The sequence below is a fragment of the Sycon ciliatum genome, chromosome 2 (genome assembly GCF_964019385.1).
Source record: "Sycon ciliatum chromosome 2, ocSycCili1.1, whole genome shotgun sequence".
NCBI classification, from domain to species: domain Eukaryota; kingdom Metazoa; phylum Porifera; class Calcarea; order Leucosolenida; family Sycettidae; genus Sycon; species Sycon ciliatum.
The window spans coordinates 27,757,883-27,778,913 of NC_088644.1; the positions used below are offsets into that span (position 1 = coordinate 27,757,883).

Here is a 21,031-nt window from a genome sequence, read left to right on the forward strand (position 1 = left end):
ACAATGAGTAGTGTTTCTTCGAAAATAAAGTCAGCTGCCATACTGCCATGCCTAGCCAGGCCTAGCGCCTGGACTTGTAAAAATTAATTTTGCAAGTCTTCAATCATGTTTGCATGTACGCGCTATCCAGCCATGTGGCGTGAACAGATTGCTTGACGTGAAAGATAGCGCGCGAGTCGTACGTAGATCTACGTACGCGCTCGCGGACGTGTCTGACACGTGAAACGAAAAGATTTTTTTGGCGGGTAGTCGGCAAAAATTAAGTGACGATCAATAGTCCTTCGCCAAACAAAAGGCGAAAAAAACTATCAATCAGGGAGTCGTATTTTACGACTCCCTGCCTGCTATTAATGATTCAGCTTACTCAATCTGCGGACAGCATGCTGTTTCGTTCTTTTTGAACTCATCAGCGCAGCACAGAGAAAATGAGGCCGAACCTGATAGCAATGAAAATAAAAATTTCCAATCAGGCCCGAACGTACCTTGCCAGAGTGCTCAAACTGACAAGTCAGTGAGCTCTGCATAACGCAAACAGCAAAGGCACTACCCCACGCAAGAGTGCTCAACTGCTACAAGAGCAGGAGCGAAATACTCAATCTGCTGATTCAGCTTATGTATGTTACTATGTAGTACGAGTAAAAGACCGAGGTTTTTATTTCCTATACTGACCAAGTACGAAGTCAATATTAGATTTATAAAAAGAGTTGGTGGACAAGCCGTTGATTTTTCACTCTATTTTTGGATATTAGATTTATCACGACAAGCAGTCCGTATTTCAAATTCCAGAACGATAACCTCACTGATGAATCCCGATTTTATTATTGCACAACCGTTGCACCACCTACTCATGCAGTGACAATGCTGCACTACATAAGTACATAGTCATTGTAGGCACCGTTCAACTGCGCAACCCCTAAGTAGGGATTTCAGTCACGTGATCTGCGGGGGCAAAAGTACCTTGACACGCATGCATGCTTTTTGAATGCCAGGCATGGCACATGTCAGCGCGGGGTCTTCGGCGTAGATTTTAGGTAGGGAGAGTGAGTTTATCGCCATTTTTATTGGCGCACCGTTGAAGAGTGGGTTTCAAGCAGGGAGTCGTAAAAGCCCGGGAGAGGACACGGCACACATTCCCAGAAAACATCTTTGCCTCGCGCTGCCGGGGAACGCTGCCAGGGAACGGTGTTGCGAGGCAAGGAAATTATTATTTTCGAAAATTGTGATGTCTTCTTGAAATACTAATTGGGACATTCTCCGATTTCTCTTAGAGCACGGAGACGATTGCTCCGTCGAGTCTTCTGATCTCTATTTTCATCCTCAATTCTTCCAGCTGCCTCACTCATTCTCTCTCAGTTTATCGAAGTTAATTTATTCTGAGGCGATGGAAATGCAAGATAAATCCCTAATTGTACTTCAATTTTATTTGAGTTGGGGTGAACGAAATGAGATTTGTGGAAAATGACGCCACTTCCCGTGTTAGCCGCTGGTCGTATCATACAGCCCATATTCCATTGCAGGTGATGGGCGAACGTTCGTGTTGAGATCCGCTGAGTTTCCTCGTACTCGTGGAGTTGAATTTGTGGCAGAAATTGCACTGAATTGCAGTCAAATGGTTGTGAATGAAACGAGATTTGTGGAAAATGACGCCACTTCCCGTGTTAGCCGCTGGTCGTATCATACAGCCCATATTCCATTGCAGGTGATGGGCGAACGTTCGTGTTGAGATCCGCTGAGTTTCCTCGTACTCGTGGAGTTGAATTTGTGGCAGAAATTGCACTGAATTGCAGTCAAATGGTTGTGAATGAAACGAGATTTGTGGAAAATGACGCCACTTCCCGTGTTAGCCGCTGGTCGTATCATACAGCCCATATTCCATTGCAGGTGATGGGCGAACGTTCGTGTTGAGATCCGCTGAGCTTCCTCGTACTCGTGGATTTATGAATTTGTGTCAGAAATTGCACTGAAATTGCAGTCGAGTGGACTTCTGTGCGTGTGTTGTGAGTGAATCGCAAAGGCTCCCTTCCTTCAGCATCGTCAAAACGCAACATAGAGCATTATTACGCACTCGTTCCATGATTCATGATATTGCCTGGATTCTTTTAAAAACAATCAATGTGTGTTCCCTATCTATCTACATTGTACATGGTTGCAGGTCGTTATTTATTATGTAGATCTTGTTAAAATTTTCTACACTTTTCTACTCGTATACTGAGTACGCGGTGACTTTAGCCGTTTAGGAAACGGAAGGCTCAGCCTCCAGGTTGGCCAGAAAGGTTCTCAGTGAATCTAACCGAAGTCTTGGCGAGTGTACAAAAGGTAAACCTATCATTTGTACTTCATAACGGAATTGTGCACAAAAATGCACACGCACGCGTGCGCGCACACACACACACAAACTCTGTACAAACACACAGAAAAGTACAAGCACATGTGCACATACACACGCCTCCCCCCACACACACACTCAACTCCCCACCCCCTGTACCATGTGTACTGAGTCTGACAGACAGACACACAATCATGTTTATGCTTCCTTCGCCACCAGTTTCGGATAATGGTGTCAACAACGAGTTGTAAAATATTGGTATTTTAGGACTCCCTGCCCCGAAGACGAGCACAGCGCCGTGGATCGTGCAGATCCGGCCGCGCCGGCCTACCGTGCTTCACTTTCTGGCCGAGGCAAACATCGTCCGCGTGCGCGCATCCCGTGTCCTCTCCCGGGCTTTTACGACTCCCTGGTTTCAAGCTTTCGTTTGGTGCCTCACACGGCGAATTCGTGCCGATATTACGCATCTCGATAGATTCTTGTAGATTTCAAAGTCGCTTTTGAGGTGTTTGCCTTGGTTCCACACTCAAGCATCAGTCAGAATCAGATTCTACGGCATCGATTTAGTCTAGGTAGGTTCCTTCAGACGGCATGAAGGGTCGCGATCGGTAGCGGAAATTGTTTTGAAGTTGAACGCCATTACACAGTATGGAGGTGGAGAAGAAAGACGATTGGCTTCCGCCTTCCTCTGTGTTTATGGTGTTGTCCCGGGCAGTAGTTGAACTCTCGTTGAGGGCGAGAAGCAAAAATTATACCAAGTAAGTTAGCATAATTTGATTTTGCTAGTTGCAGCCGTGGATGGAAAGGATTTCGAGACGATGTGAAAATTGCCAGGAACAAAATCGGGCGTATCAGACAGTGGAGAATTTTTTTTCCTGAAGAACAAGGCAAGTACGTTAAGTGACGACCTCAGTGAATTACTAAATCATCCTTTTGAACTGCCTCTCAATCAAATTGTAAAGCAGATAACCACACACTAAACGAAAAATCGTATCTTGTGTCTGATTCTTGTCCAAGAAAGAAACATTGAACTGCCAGGGCTGCAGGGATTGCAAATTGCATGGATTGTATAAGTTTGGAAAATGATATCAGTGTTATCAAATTTCCACACCTGAGCAGTCGTACGTGCTGAGGTGTGGACATTTGCAACAGTTCATGTCCATGCTGGACCAGCCGTTGATGACAGTGCTGAAGCAACAGTTGATGTTGATGCCGGCGCAGCAAATGATGGCGCTTTGGAGCCCGCACCCGGCATAGCAGGTCTTGACCCTGTGTGTGGCACCAGACTTGATCTTCCGTGTGTCATACAGGTGCGTGGTTGTTCCGGGCTGGTTTTTTACTGAACTTATCTCTTATAAATACTCACCGCTGGCTGGCTTCTGTGTACAATACTCAACAGCCTCTAGTATGATCGTTGTGCGGCTAATGACATTTTTATGTGCGTCTCTGACTCGTTGCAGCCGAAAATGGGCCCTGTGTGACATCAGAGCTTGCTGTCTACTCCTCTAGTTTCCCACATGCATACTATATAACTTAAATGTTGTGTTTGCTGCATTTCTGTCATATTCCACCTATTACCATGTTGAATTATGCGTGAAATATACTGTTGCTAGGGCCGTTGCTAAGGACGCCATTGTTGCGGTCATTTGGAATTTTGAAAAAAAACTTTTATGTTCCGTTCCGTCACAGCCAGGGCCATCCTTGATCCAAGTTTGGCCAGGATCGGATGAAGTTTATTTGTTGCTATGGTGTTGCTAGGGAGTATGGGAATTCCATTTTGTGCCATCCTGCAGATCCAATTTGTATGTGTGTTCATCAAGGTTGGTGCGCTATGTTTGAATGCTCATAACTTTGGAAATACTGCTTGGATTCCGTTCAAATTTTCTGTGGACAGTCCTTACACATAGATGCTTCAGAAAACCTTGTTAGTTGGAGCCAGGGAGTCGTATAGACTCCCTGGTTGGAGCAAAGCGCTGCTCAGAAAAAACTGCCTGAAATCCCTACCCTAAGCAGTCAAATATAAGCAGTCAATATAGCCCTAAGGAGTGAAATATGCAGGAATATTTGACTGCTTAGGTATGGCAAAAATCTATGTGAGTCATTTTTTTTGGTGTGGTAGTAGGTGGAAGCAAATTTTGTTGCTCCGCCAATCGGCTCCTTACTTTTGTTTTGTTTGTCGAGCACTGACCAAGAAAGCACAGCTATGGCGGAATCAACCCTAGACCTAGCCCTGATCGAGTTCAATGTGTTGCAGCAGGTAGCCAAGGACGCCCGAATTCCAGGATGGGACGACCTATCCAGGGCGGACCTCGTGTTCGCTCTCCGTAAGCAGGGCCAGGGAGCCAGCGCACCAGCCAGAGGAGCGCCATCTGAAACCGGTATGGTACCAATTGTATCAGAACTGTTAGACGTAGTCCGAGCACTTTCAAATGAGATTTCGCAACTACGAAATGTGATTGAAACAAGTAAGTCTTCGCAAGAAAACTTCGAAGCCCAATTGTCACGATTGCGGGAAGAGATGGGGGAGCTCAAAAGTCAGCAAGTGCGAGCCCCGGGAGTGCCACTAACCACTCGGTACCAACCGAATACGTACGCTGCCACCCTATCACGTGCATCTACTACAGAGCCCAATGGACAAGTAGGTCCAAATATGTACACTTCTACCATTCCTGGCGCATCCTCTACAGAGCCCATTGTACAAGTAGGTTCCCAGTACGCACCTCCCGCACCCAAACATGGCACGCGAATGACCAGCTCTGGCACTCCTGGTGACACTGACCGTAATGGTTGGCAGTATCCTCCACACCGACACATGGCTCGTGCTCCCGCACTGCAGCGTTCTATCACATCACAGTACAAAAAGCCGATGTCCAGTAAGCGAGGCAGCCTCCAGGGGGCAGAAAGGATCAAGCGGAAGTGCTTCTACCTCGGAAATGTCGATCCTGGGTGTGAGGCTGACTCTATCAGGGAGTGGTGCAAAAAGAAAGTAGTTGACGTCCTCAGTTGCTCAATTTCGGAGTCCAAATACTTTGGTACTGCTTATGCTCACCTTGTTGTTCCGGCTGAGCATACTGACCAGGTTCTCGAAGAAGATTTCTGGCCAAGCAAAGTTTCCATCAGGGAATGGAGATTTGCATCTGACAGCACAACCTTGGATCAGTCTGCTAGTAACTAAACCATGCAATTGGACCCACACCCACCTTCCTCACTGAACCCACATGCACACCCATTCTTTCCTACCAGACACTCCCTTACCACTCACCAGCATTCTACACCACCCCAGCTCACACTCCTATCAACCAACTGTCGTTCTGTAGTAAATAAGTGTACAGAGCTTACTATTGTTGCTGAAGAGTGGCAGCCTGACATAATCTGCCTAACTGAAACCTGGCTCGACCCGAATATTGCGCTTAATATTACGCGTTATGACACCTTCCGAAGGGACAGGCCCCCTGCAGAGAATAAGTCCGGGACAAGTGCAAGAGGTTATGGTGGTGTCGCTATCCTTGTTCGACAGAATAAGTTTAAGTCTGTTGCCATGCGTCCCGATCTAGCTCGTGATGGGTGCGAAGCCGTTTGGGTTCAAATCCAGCCGTATCCGGCTGCAGCTGAGCCGATCCTCCTCTGCTGCAGTTATCGTCCACCTTCTGCTAAGCCAACAGATATAGCAAGGTACTGCCAGACTCTCGAAGACGTACTCATTACTCTTCCTCTTTCATCTTCTCACGTTATCTTGACAGGTGATTTTAACAGCAAGCACACGTCATGGTGTTCGACAGATTCCACCAATACTGCCGGTGCTGAATTGTATCGCACGCTCAGTCCATTTGGTCTTTACCAACTCGTCAACACATGTACATACACGTCACCCTCTGGTGTCCAAGCCTGCTTGGATTTGGTATTTAGTAACCGTGCCAATCTCTCGTCTTGCGTCGAAACTGACTGCCCTCTGGGCGCCTCAGACCATGCCATTGTGTACTGCCAGTTCGACATCCCCCTGCCTCAGTCTCCCCGCGAAATAACGTCTCAAGCTCAGGAGCCTAACCCTATGTCTTTCGATCTCCGACACGTCACACCTGCTGTGTGGGAGGCGGTCAATGCAGACTTAGACGCAGTACCTTGGAACTCATTAATATCCTCAGACGTGGACAGTGCACTTAGTAACCTGCACAGTGTCCTGCAGTCTGTGCTGTCCAAGTATGTTCCCCTTCATAGCTCCCGCAAACCAAATCGAACTCCCTCAACCCCAGGGTCTACACGCAAATATCATCCATGGGTTTCCACTGAACTACGCAAGGCTATCAAGTTGAAGCGTGACCTATTCAGCCTCTCCAAGAAATTCCCTACGGACTACAACCTATCAGCATATAAGGCACAGCGGAACCAGGTGAGACATCTCTCCCGCTGGTGCCACCGCCAGTACATTCGTTCAATCAAAACAACACTTACCTCAGGCAGCACTACGCTTCACCAGTTTGTCCGCAGTCAGCGATCGCACAAAGTAAAACCTGGCATCCCTGACATTGCAAGCCCTGATGGGCTGCTGGTGTCCGACAGCTTCCAAAAAGCAACCATCCTCAACAAGCAGTTTACCTCTGTCGCGGTGCCTGATGACCCACGTTTAGTAATACCCCCTCTCCAATATGACACTCGTCTTGCTCGCCAATTCACCCGCGTTCATATCACTACAGCAGATGTTCGTAAAGCCATCTCAAACCTGAAATCTGGGAAAGCGCCAGGGCTAGACGGTATCACGAACAATATGATAAAGAAGCTAGCTCCTGTGATTTCTTTTCCACTTAGCCGCCTATTTAACCTCTCCTTTACCACAGGCAAGTTCCCCACTGACTGGAAACTGGCTAAAATTGTGCCTATTTACAAGTGCAAAGGCAGCAAATCTCAAGCTAGTAACTATCGCCCAATTTCCCTCCTGTCCTGTATTTCCAAACTTTGCGAACGGCTCTTCTTCAATCAATTGTATAATCATATTTCTCCTGCTCTGGATCCCGCGCAATCTGGGTTTCGTCGTGGTGACTCGACCGCTCTACAGCTCACCAAGCTGATCCAAAACATTGCCGACCATCGTCATATGGGGCGGAAAGTTGCCATGTGCTTTTTCGACCTCGAGAAAGCTTTCGACACCGTGTGGCACCGTGCATTACTTGCTAAACTTTCCAAAGTTTTCGGTGTGTGTGACTCAGCGCTGGAGTGGATTACAGACTACCTATCCGACAGAACGCAAGTTGTCTTTGTAGGTGGAACTCTCTCAGATGCTTCACCTGTTCTGTCCGGAGTGCCCCAGGGATCCATCCTAGGGCCCCTCCTTTTCCTAGTGTATATAAATGATCTTCCCAGTCATGTTGAAGGTGTGTCCTTATTTGCTGACGATACTGCACTGCTCCGGTTCAATGAGTGTCTAGACAGGCTGCGAGACAGTCTCCAGCGCGGTATCAACGAAGTCCATCAGTGGATGACTACCTGGAGACTAAGACCTAATATCGCCAAGACTGAGATATTATTCCTGCCGAACTCAGAGCCAACCTATGCATTCACTCTTCCCGGATCCCTCACAGACCTCAAAGTGGTAAAACAACACAAACATCTTGGTTTGGTCATTGACTCAGACTTATCGTTTAGTAGACATGTCGACTATATCTGTAGCAAAGTCAGTAAAGCTGTTGGCTACCTCGTGTCTCACTGCTCCCACCTACCGCTTGAATGCATTCGCCTTTTTTATCATTGCTATATTCTCCCCATTTTTCTCTATTGCTCAACCGCCTGGTCATCCCTACTTAGTAAATCGTTAATGAGTACCCTGGACGTCCACAATAAGAGGATACTCAAAGTCCTTTTCCGCAAACCATCATACTTTCCTTCTGCCGAGCTGTATGATATGTTTAACACCTTCCCTATCTCTAGTCAAGCGGATCGAAAACTGTGTATTGTTGTTCATTCTATTCGTCTTGACAAAGCCCCGCCACACTTGCGTAAATATAACTGGTTTCTTCCCACTCGTCCTACGCGCAATCCCTGCACTTTACCTAAAGCCCGAACCTCAGCTTATACCAGATCTCCGTTTTTTGCTGCCTATTCTCTCTGGCTGGCCCTGCCTCTATCAGTAAAATCGTCTTGTACGCTAAAGGATTTCAAGGCCAACATGAAGCTCGTGTTCTAATAACTGCTAGTTCTTCATCCACATTTGTTTCTCTTTGCCTCCAGTAATGTGTAATATTTATTTATTTTTGCTTTGTTTTTGTTTACTGCCATGGCTGGCTACCGCCCCCCTCCCTCCATATTGGCCTTTATTCTCTGGCCACGGGAAGGTGAAAAAATAAAAATAAAAAAAATAAAAAAAAATACTAAGGGAGTGATAATATGATTATAGCCTATAGACAAGAGTATAATATAACCCCCCCAGGGGGGTTATAATTATACTCTTGCTATAGTCTAGAGAGTATGGGACCGTCACTTAATTTTTTGCCGACTTCTAGTACCTGCCAAAAAAATCTTTTCGTTTCAAGTGTCAGACACGTAGATCTACGTCCGGGTACGACTCGACTCGCTACCTAACCCCCTTTCACGTCAAGCGTGTTCACGCCACATATGGATAGCGCGTACATGTACACGTACAGTCATGCAAACATGATTGAACTTTGAAGACTTACAATTTTACTTACCACCCTCTAGAATCATAGTACAGTTGAACATCGATTATCCGCACATCGACTATCCGACCATTCGATTATCCGTAACAGTTTTTTTGGGCGCACGTGCCGTAGAGTACGCACTGTGCATGTAGTGAGCCATTCAAAAAATACAAAAATTTTGAAAAGTAAAAAGTAAAAAGGTCGTGCGGCTAGTAATAACCACTGAAAGTGTGTGAAACGATAACGATAACAGTTTTTTTCTTATCCGGAACATTTGCCTTATCTGAACACCGCCTGACAGTTGTCTGCCCAGAGGTGGTCGGATAATCGATGTTCAACTGTAGTATTAGTACATAATATTATTGTATAGTGGACTCTGCAATGAACTCAGCTGCAGAACAGATTATGAAACCCTGCACTGCAGATTAAGTTATCTCTGGTGGCTGGTCTTGGGGCACCGTGGGAGCTGTGACTGGTTGCCAAGTTTAGTTTTGTGACTGACCATGGCCTGGGGCGTTTGTGACTACTTCGAAGCATAACCATGATAACTGCTCACAGAGCCCTGATTGATCACAGAGTCTTATTATTATAGGCTTTTCGCGTTGGCATCGCCAAGCAAGCTTGGCTAGCCTTCGCATAAGCTGCTCCATGATGATGAGACGAAACAATGAATGCATGTATATACGATCTAGGACAAAACAAAGGTTGAGGGTATTTTAAACGAAGGAAGCTGCAAGTTGTGTTGAGGAACACAAAGTCGCAAACTCTACGAAAGTAAACCGCAAGAAATGTTTTGGGGTTGATTTCATGATTATTGTAGTCACAGGTTGTGTTAGAAGCATTAAAGGTTGTGTTTTCACAGGTATGTTGTTTACATTCCTATTCTTTTACAGGATAATATTTTCACGAAATATGTTAGTCAATGAGTTTTGTTATGGTACACCGTACAGCCATGCAGCTGCCACAGGTGGAAGCAGTATTAGGCTTTGATGTATGCTTTTATCACATTGCTGCATAGGTCTTTCCAGTCTTGTCGTGACTGGGCGATGGCATGGAGGTTCTCAAGTTCCTCGCGTTTCTTGAGTGACCCCTCGATACGCTGCAGGTCCTGGTGCAGACTCAGTGGCAGAGTGGTACGTGGCCGGCCCCGCCAGGTGGCAGCGGAACTTGGGTTTTCGAAGTATGCTGCCATCATAACGCGTGCTGGTACATCGTCGTCTAGTCTCAGGACATGGCCAAAGAGCCGCCACCTCGCTCTCACAATGGTTTCCCCTAGGGGCTGGGAGTTGGTGCGCTTTATATATAGCTCGCTATTTTTGATGACTTGAGGGTACTTGATCCCGACGACTGTTCGCAATTGACGTCTGTGGAATGCTTCCAATCGCTTGATGACATTGCTTGGGACTCCCCATGTTGAGTACAGGAGTATTGGTGTGATAAATGTGTTGTATAGCTTGACACGTCTGTTCTCTCTCACCTGCGAGCCCCTCACCCACAGTGCCCAAAGCCGTTGAAACGCACCTGTGGCCAGCTGCATACGCCGAGATATATCTTCCCTGTCACCCAGTAGCGATCCCAGCTTCCGGGTCAGCCTCCATTCTTCTGCAATACAGTCGCTGAACCTCTCGATATGGGTGAATTCTGTCTTGGCGGAGTTAACTGTCAAATCCCATTGCTTTTTAAAGGTGTCTCCAATGGCAGGGAGGCATGATTGGAGGTCAGTTCCCCTAGATGACAGAAAGTCAACATCATCATCAGAGGCACCCCACAGGGGGACTCATTATCTCCTGTGCTATTCATCGTGTATCTAGAACTAGCGGCCCTGCGGGACGTGCGAAATATCTTATCGGTCCGGCCACAACTCGATATAGATCTGCACCTCCCAACTGACACATCACGGAGTCTCCTGTTGTGAATATTAAAATCGAGTGAGAAGTCAAGCAGCCACGGGGCGCTGGCCTTGCAGCTGTGAGCATGCATACGGTACATATTCACATGACTATTGTATGCTGGTTAAGCATAGCCCGATTTTGCTAGCAATTCTGCTAGCAAAATATCGAAAATTTTTGAAAGGGAATTTGCTGGCATAATGGAGCAAAATATCGGTGTGTTGGCTGGAAATTGGGAGATTTTACACATATACGGTGCACATGACTCATTTCGACACAGTTTTACGAACATGTGACTCACTTTTTCTCATTTTTGCCAACACGTGACCCACTTTCGGTCAATTTTCTCACACGTGACACAAATTCTGGAGCAAAAAGGGAGCAAAATATCGAGTGGCCTGGCAAAATGAAAGCAAAATATCGACGATGAGCCAGCAAAAATTTGCGGCAAAATATCGAAGCTTCACTGGCAAAATCGGGCTTCGCCTAATGCTGGTCCATTGTTGCAGTGTGTAAGTGAACTGCATGCAGTACGTATTCCGTGATGGAACACCTACTACAGTGCATTTCAAAACTATAGACGTGTAGGGTTTTTGAAATATTTCAAATTTGGCTGGGACTTTTTGAGAATAGTTTTCGGAATATTGCTCAGGATCGCTCCACAATTACTCTCATATAGTTTCTAAAGGATTGGATAACAGACACCCAATTTGGAAAAATTTATGCACAAAGTGATCACAGATTTTATGTGGTATAGATGCTGGCATAACGGTTTTTGCCTAGGTACGCGTCTATAGTTTTGAAATGGACTGTAGTACTCTTGAAAGACCGTGAATGTTTGAGCTAATAATTGTACACATATTATCAAGGAACGATTTGTTGTCTCTAACTTGTCTAAGAATGTTTTCTTGTGATGGTCACCATGGTCACCAGTTAGAGTACAGAGAGAGAGAGAGCCTGGTGCAACTAGCACATCACGGAGAAGAAGCAGCAGAAGGTAGCGCGCCATTGCATTGTGCTCTGTGAAGTTACTACCTTGATATTCTTTATTCACCACTCAGCGATGTACTACAAGTAGATGCCTCCGTAAGGCATCGGCTGTGCTAGACCCAAAGCACCGAGCAATCGTGTACCGTGGCTTTGTCCGCCCTGTGTTAGAGTATGGCATGCTGGTGTGGATGAGCGCAGCCCCCACCACCTTGGCCCGCCTCACTGCCATCCAGCGCCGTGCCCTGCACATAATTGGAGATGGATCATACCTCCCGAGCCTCGACATTCGCCGTACCGTAGCAGGGCTCTGCTTTCTGTACAAGCTGCACTTTGTGGAGGGTCCGGAAATGGTGAAAGCCATTCTGCCACCATCAGCAGCCGCACCGCAATGCCGCATGTCTACTCGTGAGACAACCAGATCTGCAACACATCATCCATCGCAACTCACCAGTATTCTTCCTCCTCAGGCACGAAACAACACGCTCCGCTCATTTCCCCACTCCCTCATCGGAACGTGGAATCAGCTCCCACCTACCCTTCTGCAGTCTCCCCCTTCCCGCAGAGGTATGCACACGTTCAAGAAAAACGTCAACGACCACTTGCGGCGCAGCAAGTGGGAGTGGGCCACAGACAGGCTATGATCTCTGCCAACACACCAGCCTAATTATACTGACCGCACTCCAGTTCCCTTCTACCCCTCTTTGATCCCCTTCGCTCAGCCTTAAAATCCGATTATCAGTTCACTCCATCTTCCTACGGTGCACTGCTTTTACTATTGTTTTGTCCTGTCCCAATCTCAAATTCTCCCCATTATCGTTTGCAAAGCCGCGTTTAAGCCGGTGCTCCCCTCTTGGATGCACATGTTTCTTTTCTCCTATGTATCGGCGCAAAGGAGTAACCATGATTCCGAGACCTTTGGTCGGAGGAGTTACTTTTGTCCCGCCCCCACTTCCATCCAATATGCCACCGCCCCCGCTGTGCAGCATCTGATGGTACTGTGGTATTCAGTAAAAAAAATATATATATATGCATGATTACATAGAATGACCACGCACACGGCACAGTTGATCTTATTCATTGCAACTTTGGTCTTTAGTGCACTGTGAGGTCATGCAACTCTACACCATAATCGTTCAGTCCTCTATAAGTGCTTGGGTCGTCTCACCATCATGTGAGCAAGATGATAACTATAAGTATAAGTATAAGCCAATCTAGGCACAATCACTTCTGACTACAATCTAGGAACAATCACTTCTGACTACAATCTAGGCACAAACACTTCTGACTACAATCTAGGCACCATCACTTCTGACTACAATCTAGGCACAATCACTTCTGACTACAATCTAGGCACAATCACTTCTGACTACAATCTAGGCACCATCACTTCTGACTACAATCTAGGCACAATCACTTCTGACTACAATCTAGGCACCATCACTTCTGACTACAATCTAGGCACCATCACTTCTGACTACAATCTAGGCACAATCACTTCTGACTACAATCTAGGCACCATCACTTCTGACTACAATCTAGGCACAATCACGTCTGACTACAATCTAGGCACCATCACTTCTGACTACAATCTAGGCACCATCACTTCTGACTACAATCTAGGCACCATCACTTCTGACTACAATCTAGGCACAATCACTTCTGACTACAATCTAGGCACAATCACTTCTGACTACAATCAAGGCACAATCACTTCTGACTACAATCTAGGCACAATCACTTCTGACTACAATCTAGGCACAATCACTTCTGACTACAATCTAGGCACAATCACTTCTGACTACAATCTAGGCACAATCACTTCTGACTACAATCTAGGCACAATCACTTCTGACTACAATCTAGGCACAATCACTTCTGACTACAATCTAGGCACAATCACTTCTGACTACAATCTAGGCACAATCACTTCTGACTACAATCTAGGCACAATCACTTCTGACTACAATCTAGGCACAATCACTTCTGACTACAATCTACTTCAGAGTAGGCACAATCACTTCGGACTACAATTCACGTACATGTACTGAGATTCTAAACCAGTGCAACATGGTTACTAATACAGTTTGAGTTTGAAGCTATACTTGATTGATCATATTCATTCACAACTTCAGTCTTGTTACTTCCTCATTCCCTCATTCTGCTGGACTGTTTTAATTTTGCTAGCTTTCGCCGGTCCCACCGACAAGAACTGTGGGTATTGTGACAAAATAGAAAAACCTCAATTTGCAATCATTGTATGAAATACTGTGATGATATTGTAACTCCATATCATTTATTCATAAGCTATATTATAATAATTATCATTTAAATCTTGACTATCATTTAGTGCCATTAAATATCCCATTTCATATAACTATTCAACCTATACAACTTGCCATTGTTGCAACTCAGTGCAGCCACGCAGCACCATGACAAGAAACGAATCAGCTACATTGCCTCACGATGCTATCAGTATCACTGTTATGCTCGCCAAAGGCTACCAGCATCAAATGGTGGATAGCGAGTGTACGGGTGCGCACACTGCATTCTCCACTGCTCGCAACAGGAGAGCAGTGTTGACGCCTGGCTTTCTCACTGGTTGATTTCGTAGAAATTAGTCGTCGCTCCGCGTTGGCCAGTTTGGGCGACTTCGTACATTGCCTTGTCCGCCGTGATGGTGCTGGGGTTTAGCGACACTGGCTGTATAACGGCTGGACCACCGGGATTGGCCACTACGTAGTCCGCTGTGCTGGTGCTGGGGTTTAACGACACTGGCTGTATTACAGCCGGTCCACCAGGGTTGGCCTCTACATAAGAACTTTCTTCGTAGTCCGGCTTCGGTAGGAGATTAACTGCAGAACCACGGTTAGATGAGGGCGGCCCCGCACTCGTTTTCAAGTTTGACGAGCTGTGTCTCTGCTCTGGAACTGGGCTGGGACGATCGTAGTTGGCCGCGGAGTGGTTCATGTCGATGTAGCTGTCAGAAGAGCCCTGCCGCGCCACGTATTGTACCTTGACCGACGGTATTTCGTTGTACGTGTCACCATCAGTTGCGCCGCCAAGCCTGGTAAGAGAGTCGTATTTAGGGTTCGGCAGCATGCTGTCCTCCCTTGTCAGTGAAGCAGGTCTTCCGTTATTGGCGGTGGTGTTGGGGGTGTATCGTGGATTAGCGGACATGGAATCTTCCCGGCGATGCTTTGGTGTAAGCGTTGCCTCTCCCTTGACCAGCAATAGAAAGACCAAACAAGCCACCAGACATCAGCACAACGCAACAGTAGACCTAGGCTACTTGCATGGTGCTGGCTGTGCAGGTTCTAGCTTTCTTTGTCATCGTGTCACCTAACTGGTACAGTGCGTATCGGTTAAAGCGTGGTTGTGTAAAAGAATATGCTGCCTACAAGAATGAACTCTCATGTTTTCATAATCATAACATGGATTTCAAGTGCACATTTATTCTTACAAGCAATTTTATCGTACAGTAGAATATATCAGTCCTAAGAATGGACTTTGTGTAGCAAAACATGCCAGATTAGCACAAAGTATATCGCCTGTAGTAATAATATCCGTCCAATGCAGTTCCGATCTGACTCGCGTTGGGTCGTAGTGCTGCAGGTTCAACTGTTGTGGTCATGTAACTCATGTTGCATAGCCACATGGTAAGCCTATGTGACTATGACAAGCAGCATGCACCGTAACACTACATTGCATGTACGATGATCTTCCTGCCTCTGCGCACATGCACATGATACATGTATGTCACACTTGATTTATCGTGTGTAAGAAATATCGGAAATAAGAAAAGAAAGTCGTTTTTCAAACACCCACGCTATAACCGATGCCTACTGTACTTGTGCTACCATAATCGTCAAGGATGATTGCTAGTTGTAGAAACACTGCTTAACTTACCCCCCCCCCCTCCCCATACACACACACACACACACACACACACACACAAACATCTTAACCACTCATCGCACCCCCCACCCCCACCCAACATACACACCATGTACCATGCATACCATGTATACGCCCGTCGCAAGAGAAGCACGCAAATCCGCAAATGCACTGGATGTGCACCCACAGATTTTCTCTTACACACACACACACACACACACACACACACACACACACACACACACAAACACACACAACACACACACAAACATAATCCCGGACCGCACAATGCAGTAGTGGAATCCCATACTCTACTCCTGGTCCTAAATACTTCGAAGTACATGTACACTTGACCGGGGAAACTCGGGTGAGGAGGTGCAGCTTACGGTGGCATTGTTGAAAGCAACCGAGGACAATGAGACGTCCGACTTTGACTTGCGCCTGCAGGAACAGAGAGCGGTGAGGCATGCGAACAAACACACTATTCTGAACATGGCCAATGGAGGTGATACAAACGATGTCATTGCGGTGAGGCAGTGGAGTCGCTTATGGGATACCAAGTGCACAGCCTGAGTCGGCAGACTTGCTCGTGGGAGCTAAGTACATGTACGACGCGAGTCGGCGGGTTCTCTTGAGCTAGTTCATCGCTGCACTGCAGCTTTGCCACTCCTTACAAAATCCCCTCCAGGGGCGTAGGAGGGGGTTTGGAAGTGGTGTTGGAGGGGGGTCCGGGGGACCTCCCGCGGGAAAATTTTGTAAAAAAGACACAAAATCCTACGTTCTGGGAACTTATGGCACACTTCTGGCGCGGTGTGCAGTCGGGTCGAGTATAGTACAGTACTCAGTACGACTGCAGATGCATAACAGATCTACGAGTAGACCTACGAGTCTAGAAAAAGGTCAAAGTCTGATGCGCATATGCATCGATGGATCCTGATTTTTTTTATTACGGTTTTGCACGTTCCGGACGGACCACACTTTTCGAAAAGTGGTACGACCATGGTCGTACCAGTCGTAGCGGGTGCTACGCCCCTGCCCTCAAACGATGATGTACAAGCAATCGCATAATCACCTCTCTAGGTCCACAGGTCCACCGTGCACACTGCAGTTGTGTGAGTGAGGGTAGCACTACTGGGATCATTTTCTCACTATAGCCCCATGACAAGGTCAACCGTTGGTCTCCTGGTCATGAGTTATGAATGATAGTTGGCTATAGGACCTACACCGTGTACTTTACTATATCTTGCATGTGCCCTACTTCTGATGAGGAACTGCACACACTGCAGAGCTCTGATTGGGATACTTTCAGGTGCTCTGTTTGCTCACAATCACAACAGCAAGGATATGTGTGTACTTCTGAAGTACATACGCCAGCAAACACACACACACACACACACACACACACACACACACATGCCCGTGCACACACCGGGCAGACATACACACACACACACACACACACACACACACACACACACACACACACACACATGCCCGTGCACACACCGGGCAGACATACACACACACACACACACACACACACCGCACACACACACACACACACACACACACACACACACACACACACACACACACACAAACACACACACACACACACATGTCCGTGCACACACCGGGCAGACATACACACACACACACCGCACACACACACACACACACACACACACACACACACACACACACACACACACACACACACACACACACACACTACCCCCTCCTCTTGAACCGTCTCGTGTCTTACCTTGTACACACTATAAGAATGATAATGATGATGAGTAGTAGTGCTCCGCCAACAGCAGCACCAATAGCAATGTAGATAGTATTGCTGGATCCACTCCCTGCCACAGTTCCTACGGACCAAAGCATTGCGGCATTGAAAATGAAAATAAGTTCATTTTTGATCAGAGTGACGAGTCCTGTCATACTCTATTTATTACATGCGCAGGTGTTTCGTCTGACGTGGCCACTGCCACCCACGCGTACATTGTAGCTGCATGCGGACAACTGTCATGCGTTCCATGTCCAAGAATCCCGTTACATCGAAAGCCTGTGAAAGTTTGGGTAAGCAGTAGTGAGTACAGGTGCAGTAGTAGGCTCAGCCAGGGCATTGGATGGTCTCTCGGATACTGAGGTTTTGGGTCACAGAGCGCTAGAGCTAAAGAGTAACGGATGACGTCATACTGTTCTTACCTCTGAACGCAGTGACCGTGTTTGGAGGTGCTGACGTGCGGGAACCGGTCGGCAGGCTGGTCATTCCCTGTGCCGTGCCCTGCATGTCCTGGCTGTTTGTTTGCGGTGTGCCTTGAGCAGAGCTGGGACCAGCAGTGCCAGTAGTCTGAGTAGGTGGATCACGACTAGTAGCAGGGACTAGGTCACTGGCAACGGGAGGGGTTGTAGGCATTAGAGTTGTGGGTGCTTGTGTCATTGGCACCCCGGTTGTCGGTGTTTGAGTCATTGGTACCCCGGTTGTCGGTGCTTGAGTCATTGGTACCCCGGTTGTCGGTGCTTGAGTAGTCAGTGCCGGGGTTGTGGAGGCTGGGCTCGTTGGTGCCTGGGTCGTGGCAGGCACACAGCAATTCAAATTTGAAGTCGGCAAGCCGGTGCAAGCAGCACCGCTTGGGGAGCAGGTGCGCGTGCGTGTGACGGTGACGGATGTGCCACCGCACGTTCCTGATGGTAACCCGGAAGGGAGCGCATCGCTGCAAGTCGACCAGCTTCCCCACTGTCCCTGCTGCTGGTCAAAAACTGTTCCTTGGCTGTCCTGGCCATTTCGGTTAGTCGCTGAACACGTGACTACTATACTGGTGCCGGTGAAAGTCAGATTTGCAATACTTATTCTTCCATCTTCATGTAGGCTGACCACCTGCAGGGTTATCAAAACACACACCTCAGACCTCAGACATGCCCATCGCGGAAGCGATGATAGCGAACAGCTATGTTAGACATAGCAACTTGTGCTGGGATTACACCATTCAACAGCTTGCAAGGCTGATGAATTGACCGCCACTATTTTTAGCCTGGTATCCACCACACAGCTGCTTGAAGTGACTTTTTCTGGCCAGTGAATCCCTATTTTTTCATTTTTCCATTTTTTTCTTTCCTTTTTCTACACACACCACACCACATACTCCGGCATACACTGGCTCAGCTGGTAACCACCCAGGAGAATGAAAGAAAAGTCAGGAAGAGTCCGAGAAAGAGAAGAAAGACGTGTGCGACCATAATCGTCGGGAATTGAACCCGCAACCTCTCGATTGGAAATCGACTGCACATACCACTGCACCACATGGGACCACACACACACACACACACAAACACACACACACACACCTCAGACCTCAGAGATGCCCATCGCGGAAGCAATGATAGCGAACAGCTATGTTAGGCATAGCAACTTGTGCTGGGATTACACCATTCAACAGCTTGCAAGGCTGATGAATTGACCGCCACTATGTTTAGCCTGGTATCCACCACACAGCTGTTTGAAGTGACTTTTTCTGGCCAGTGAATCCCTATTTTTCATTTTTCCATTTTTTTTCTACACACACACACAGCACACCACATACTCCGGCATACACTGGCTGTTGGTAACCACCCAGGAGAATCATCGGAAAGAAAAGTCAGGAAGAGTCTGAGAAAGAGAAGAAAGACGCGTGCGACCATAGTCGTCGGGAATTGAACCCGCAACCTCTCGATTGGAAATCGACTTCACATACCACTGCACCATATGGGACACACACACACACACATATACACACACACACACACACACACACACACACACACACACACACACACATACACACACACACACTTGCACTTGTTGCTCCATGCCAAAACTGGTCCGTGGGTCTCCCCGGGAGCTCGAGAGATCCGGGAGAGGGGAGAGAGACTCAAAAGGAATCTTGGAAAGATGACTCATTTGGCTATTGAACCGCCCAACGGCCGACACCCCCTGAAATCCCCAAAACTCTGGGTGGACTTAATAAATGATCCCACTTATGGGCTCACCACACCTCAGTCAGTGGGTAAGGACAAGGTGCAGAAAAAGGATTGAAGGCATCAGGGTATCCGTCCCGGGATCCAACTGCAGTTACCCCTGCCCCCAGTGAATGTAATACTTGCTACTAGTGTGGGTGGCTAAATCAGAGTGGATCTGATACAAGCTTCACTAGCACCATTGATTACACAAGAGTTAATTTAGCCAGAAGCAGTCCATGGCTAACAGGTATGTATACTTCAAATAGAAAGTATATGAACCCTGGAACCAACAAAGGTGGCAGGCACAGCATTACACCTTCAAGTAGCCGAGCCCATTGGCAACAGACCCAAGACAATCAGGCATAAGGGTACCCACGAACCAAACTAGCTGGCACACACACACACACACACACACGCACGCACATGCACACACGTGTGTGCGCACACACAGAGGAGTAGTTTCCGCTAAGAATAAAACACCGTTGAGTTCCCGGCAGGTACCAAGAACTACTAGGCATGAGCAGCGGAGAGATGTGCCCAAGCGTGCCGCTGCTTGCCAGGTCAATGCAGGTATTGAATGCACACACCAGGCTGCTTGCCAGGGCAATGCAGCGAAGGCACACACCAGGCTGCTTGCCAGGGCAATGTAGCTATCGAATTCACATGTCGGGTGCTTCAAAGGGCAATGTAGCAATCGAATGCACATGTCAGGCTGCTTGCCAGGGCAATGTAGCTATTGAAGGCACCTGCCAGGCTGCTTGCCACGGCAGATCACTTGGGTCCATAAGAAGTACTGGTTCACCTGCCTGTCTGTTGGTATGACTGTGGTCCGTACGGAATATGGAAATGGCGAACCAAAATACCCTCGGCCAACCCTTCTGTGTTGGCTAAGTAGCCGATAACATGATTTGCCTGCAACGAGACTGTTTTCACATTGGGAACTGCAGAACTTTTAAAGTCTGTTGCCACCGATTGCTGACACATGAAAAATTAGTGCAGCTATTGGCTGATGGACTGCCATTACTCGACTGATTATGCACAACTATAGTACTGGTAAAAGCAGGTTGTGTGTTATACGGCAACTGTTCAAAACACTGAACCAGTATCTCCAGCTAGAGTTGAGTTTTGAACTTACAGCACCGGCGATGCTCTTCCATTCAATCTGAGGGCGCGGGAACCCATCCGCCTCGCAGGGCAATGTGATGGAGCTGCCTGAAAGCAGCACATACTGGGTGGAAAGTGAGCTTGTTATGGTTGGCTTGGCTGCCAGAGTGCGACAA

At 47.3% G+C, this 21,031-nt stretch overlaps 1 protein-coding gene across 1 annotated transcript in view; it reads right to left on the reverse strand.

The window, feature by feature from the left end:
- Window positions 1-13,882: 13,882 nt before the first annotated feature.
- The window catches only part of LOC135809496 (hemicentin-1-like), a 23,805-nt gene continuing 16,656 nt past the window's right edge, over window positions 13,883-21,031 (reverse strand). The window contains exons 11-15 of the mRNA XM_065322853.1: window positions 20,887-21,014; window positions 17,961-18,633; window positions 17,512-17,620; window positions 16,133-16,187; window positions 13,883-15,071 (exon numbers count right to left, since the gene is read on the reverse strand). Coding sequence (XP_065178925.1) covers window positions 14,445-15,071; window positions 16,133-16,187; window positions 17,512-17,620; window positions 17,961-18,633; window positions 20,887-21,014 — 1,592 coding nt within the window. The 3' untranslated portion in view covers window positions 13,883-14,444. The remainder of the gene's footprint in view (window positions 15,072-16,132; window positions 16,188-17,511; window positions 17,621-17,960; window positions 18,634-20,886; window positions 21,015-21,031) is intronic.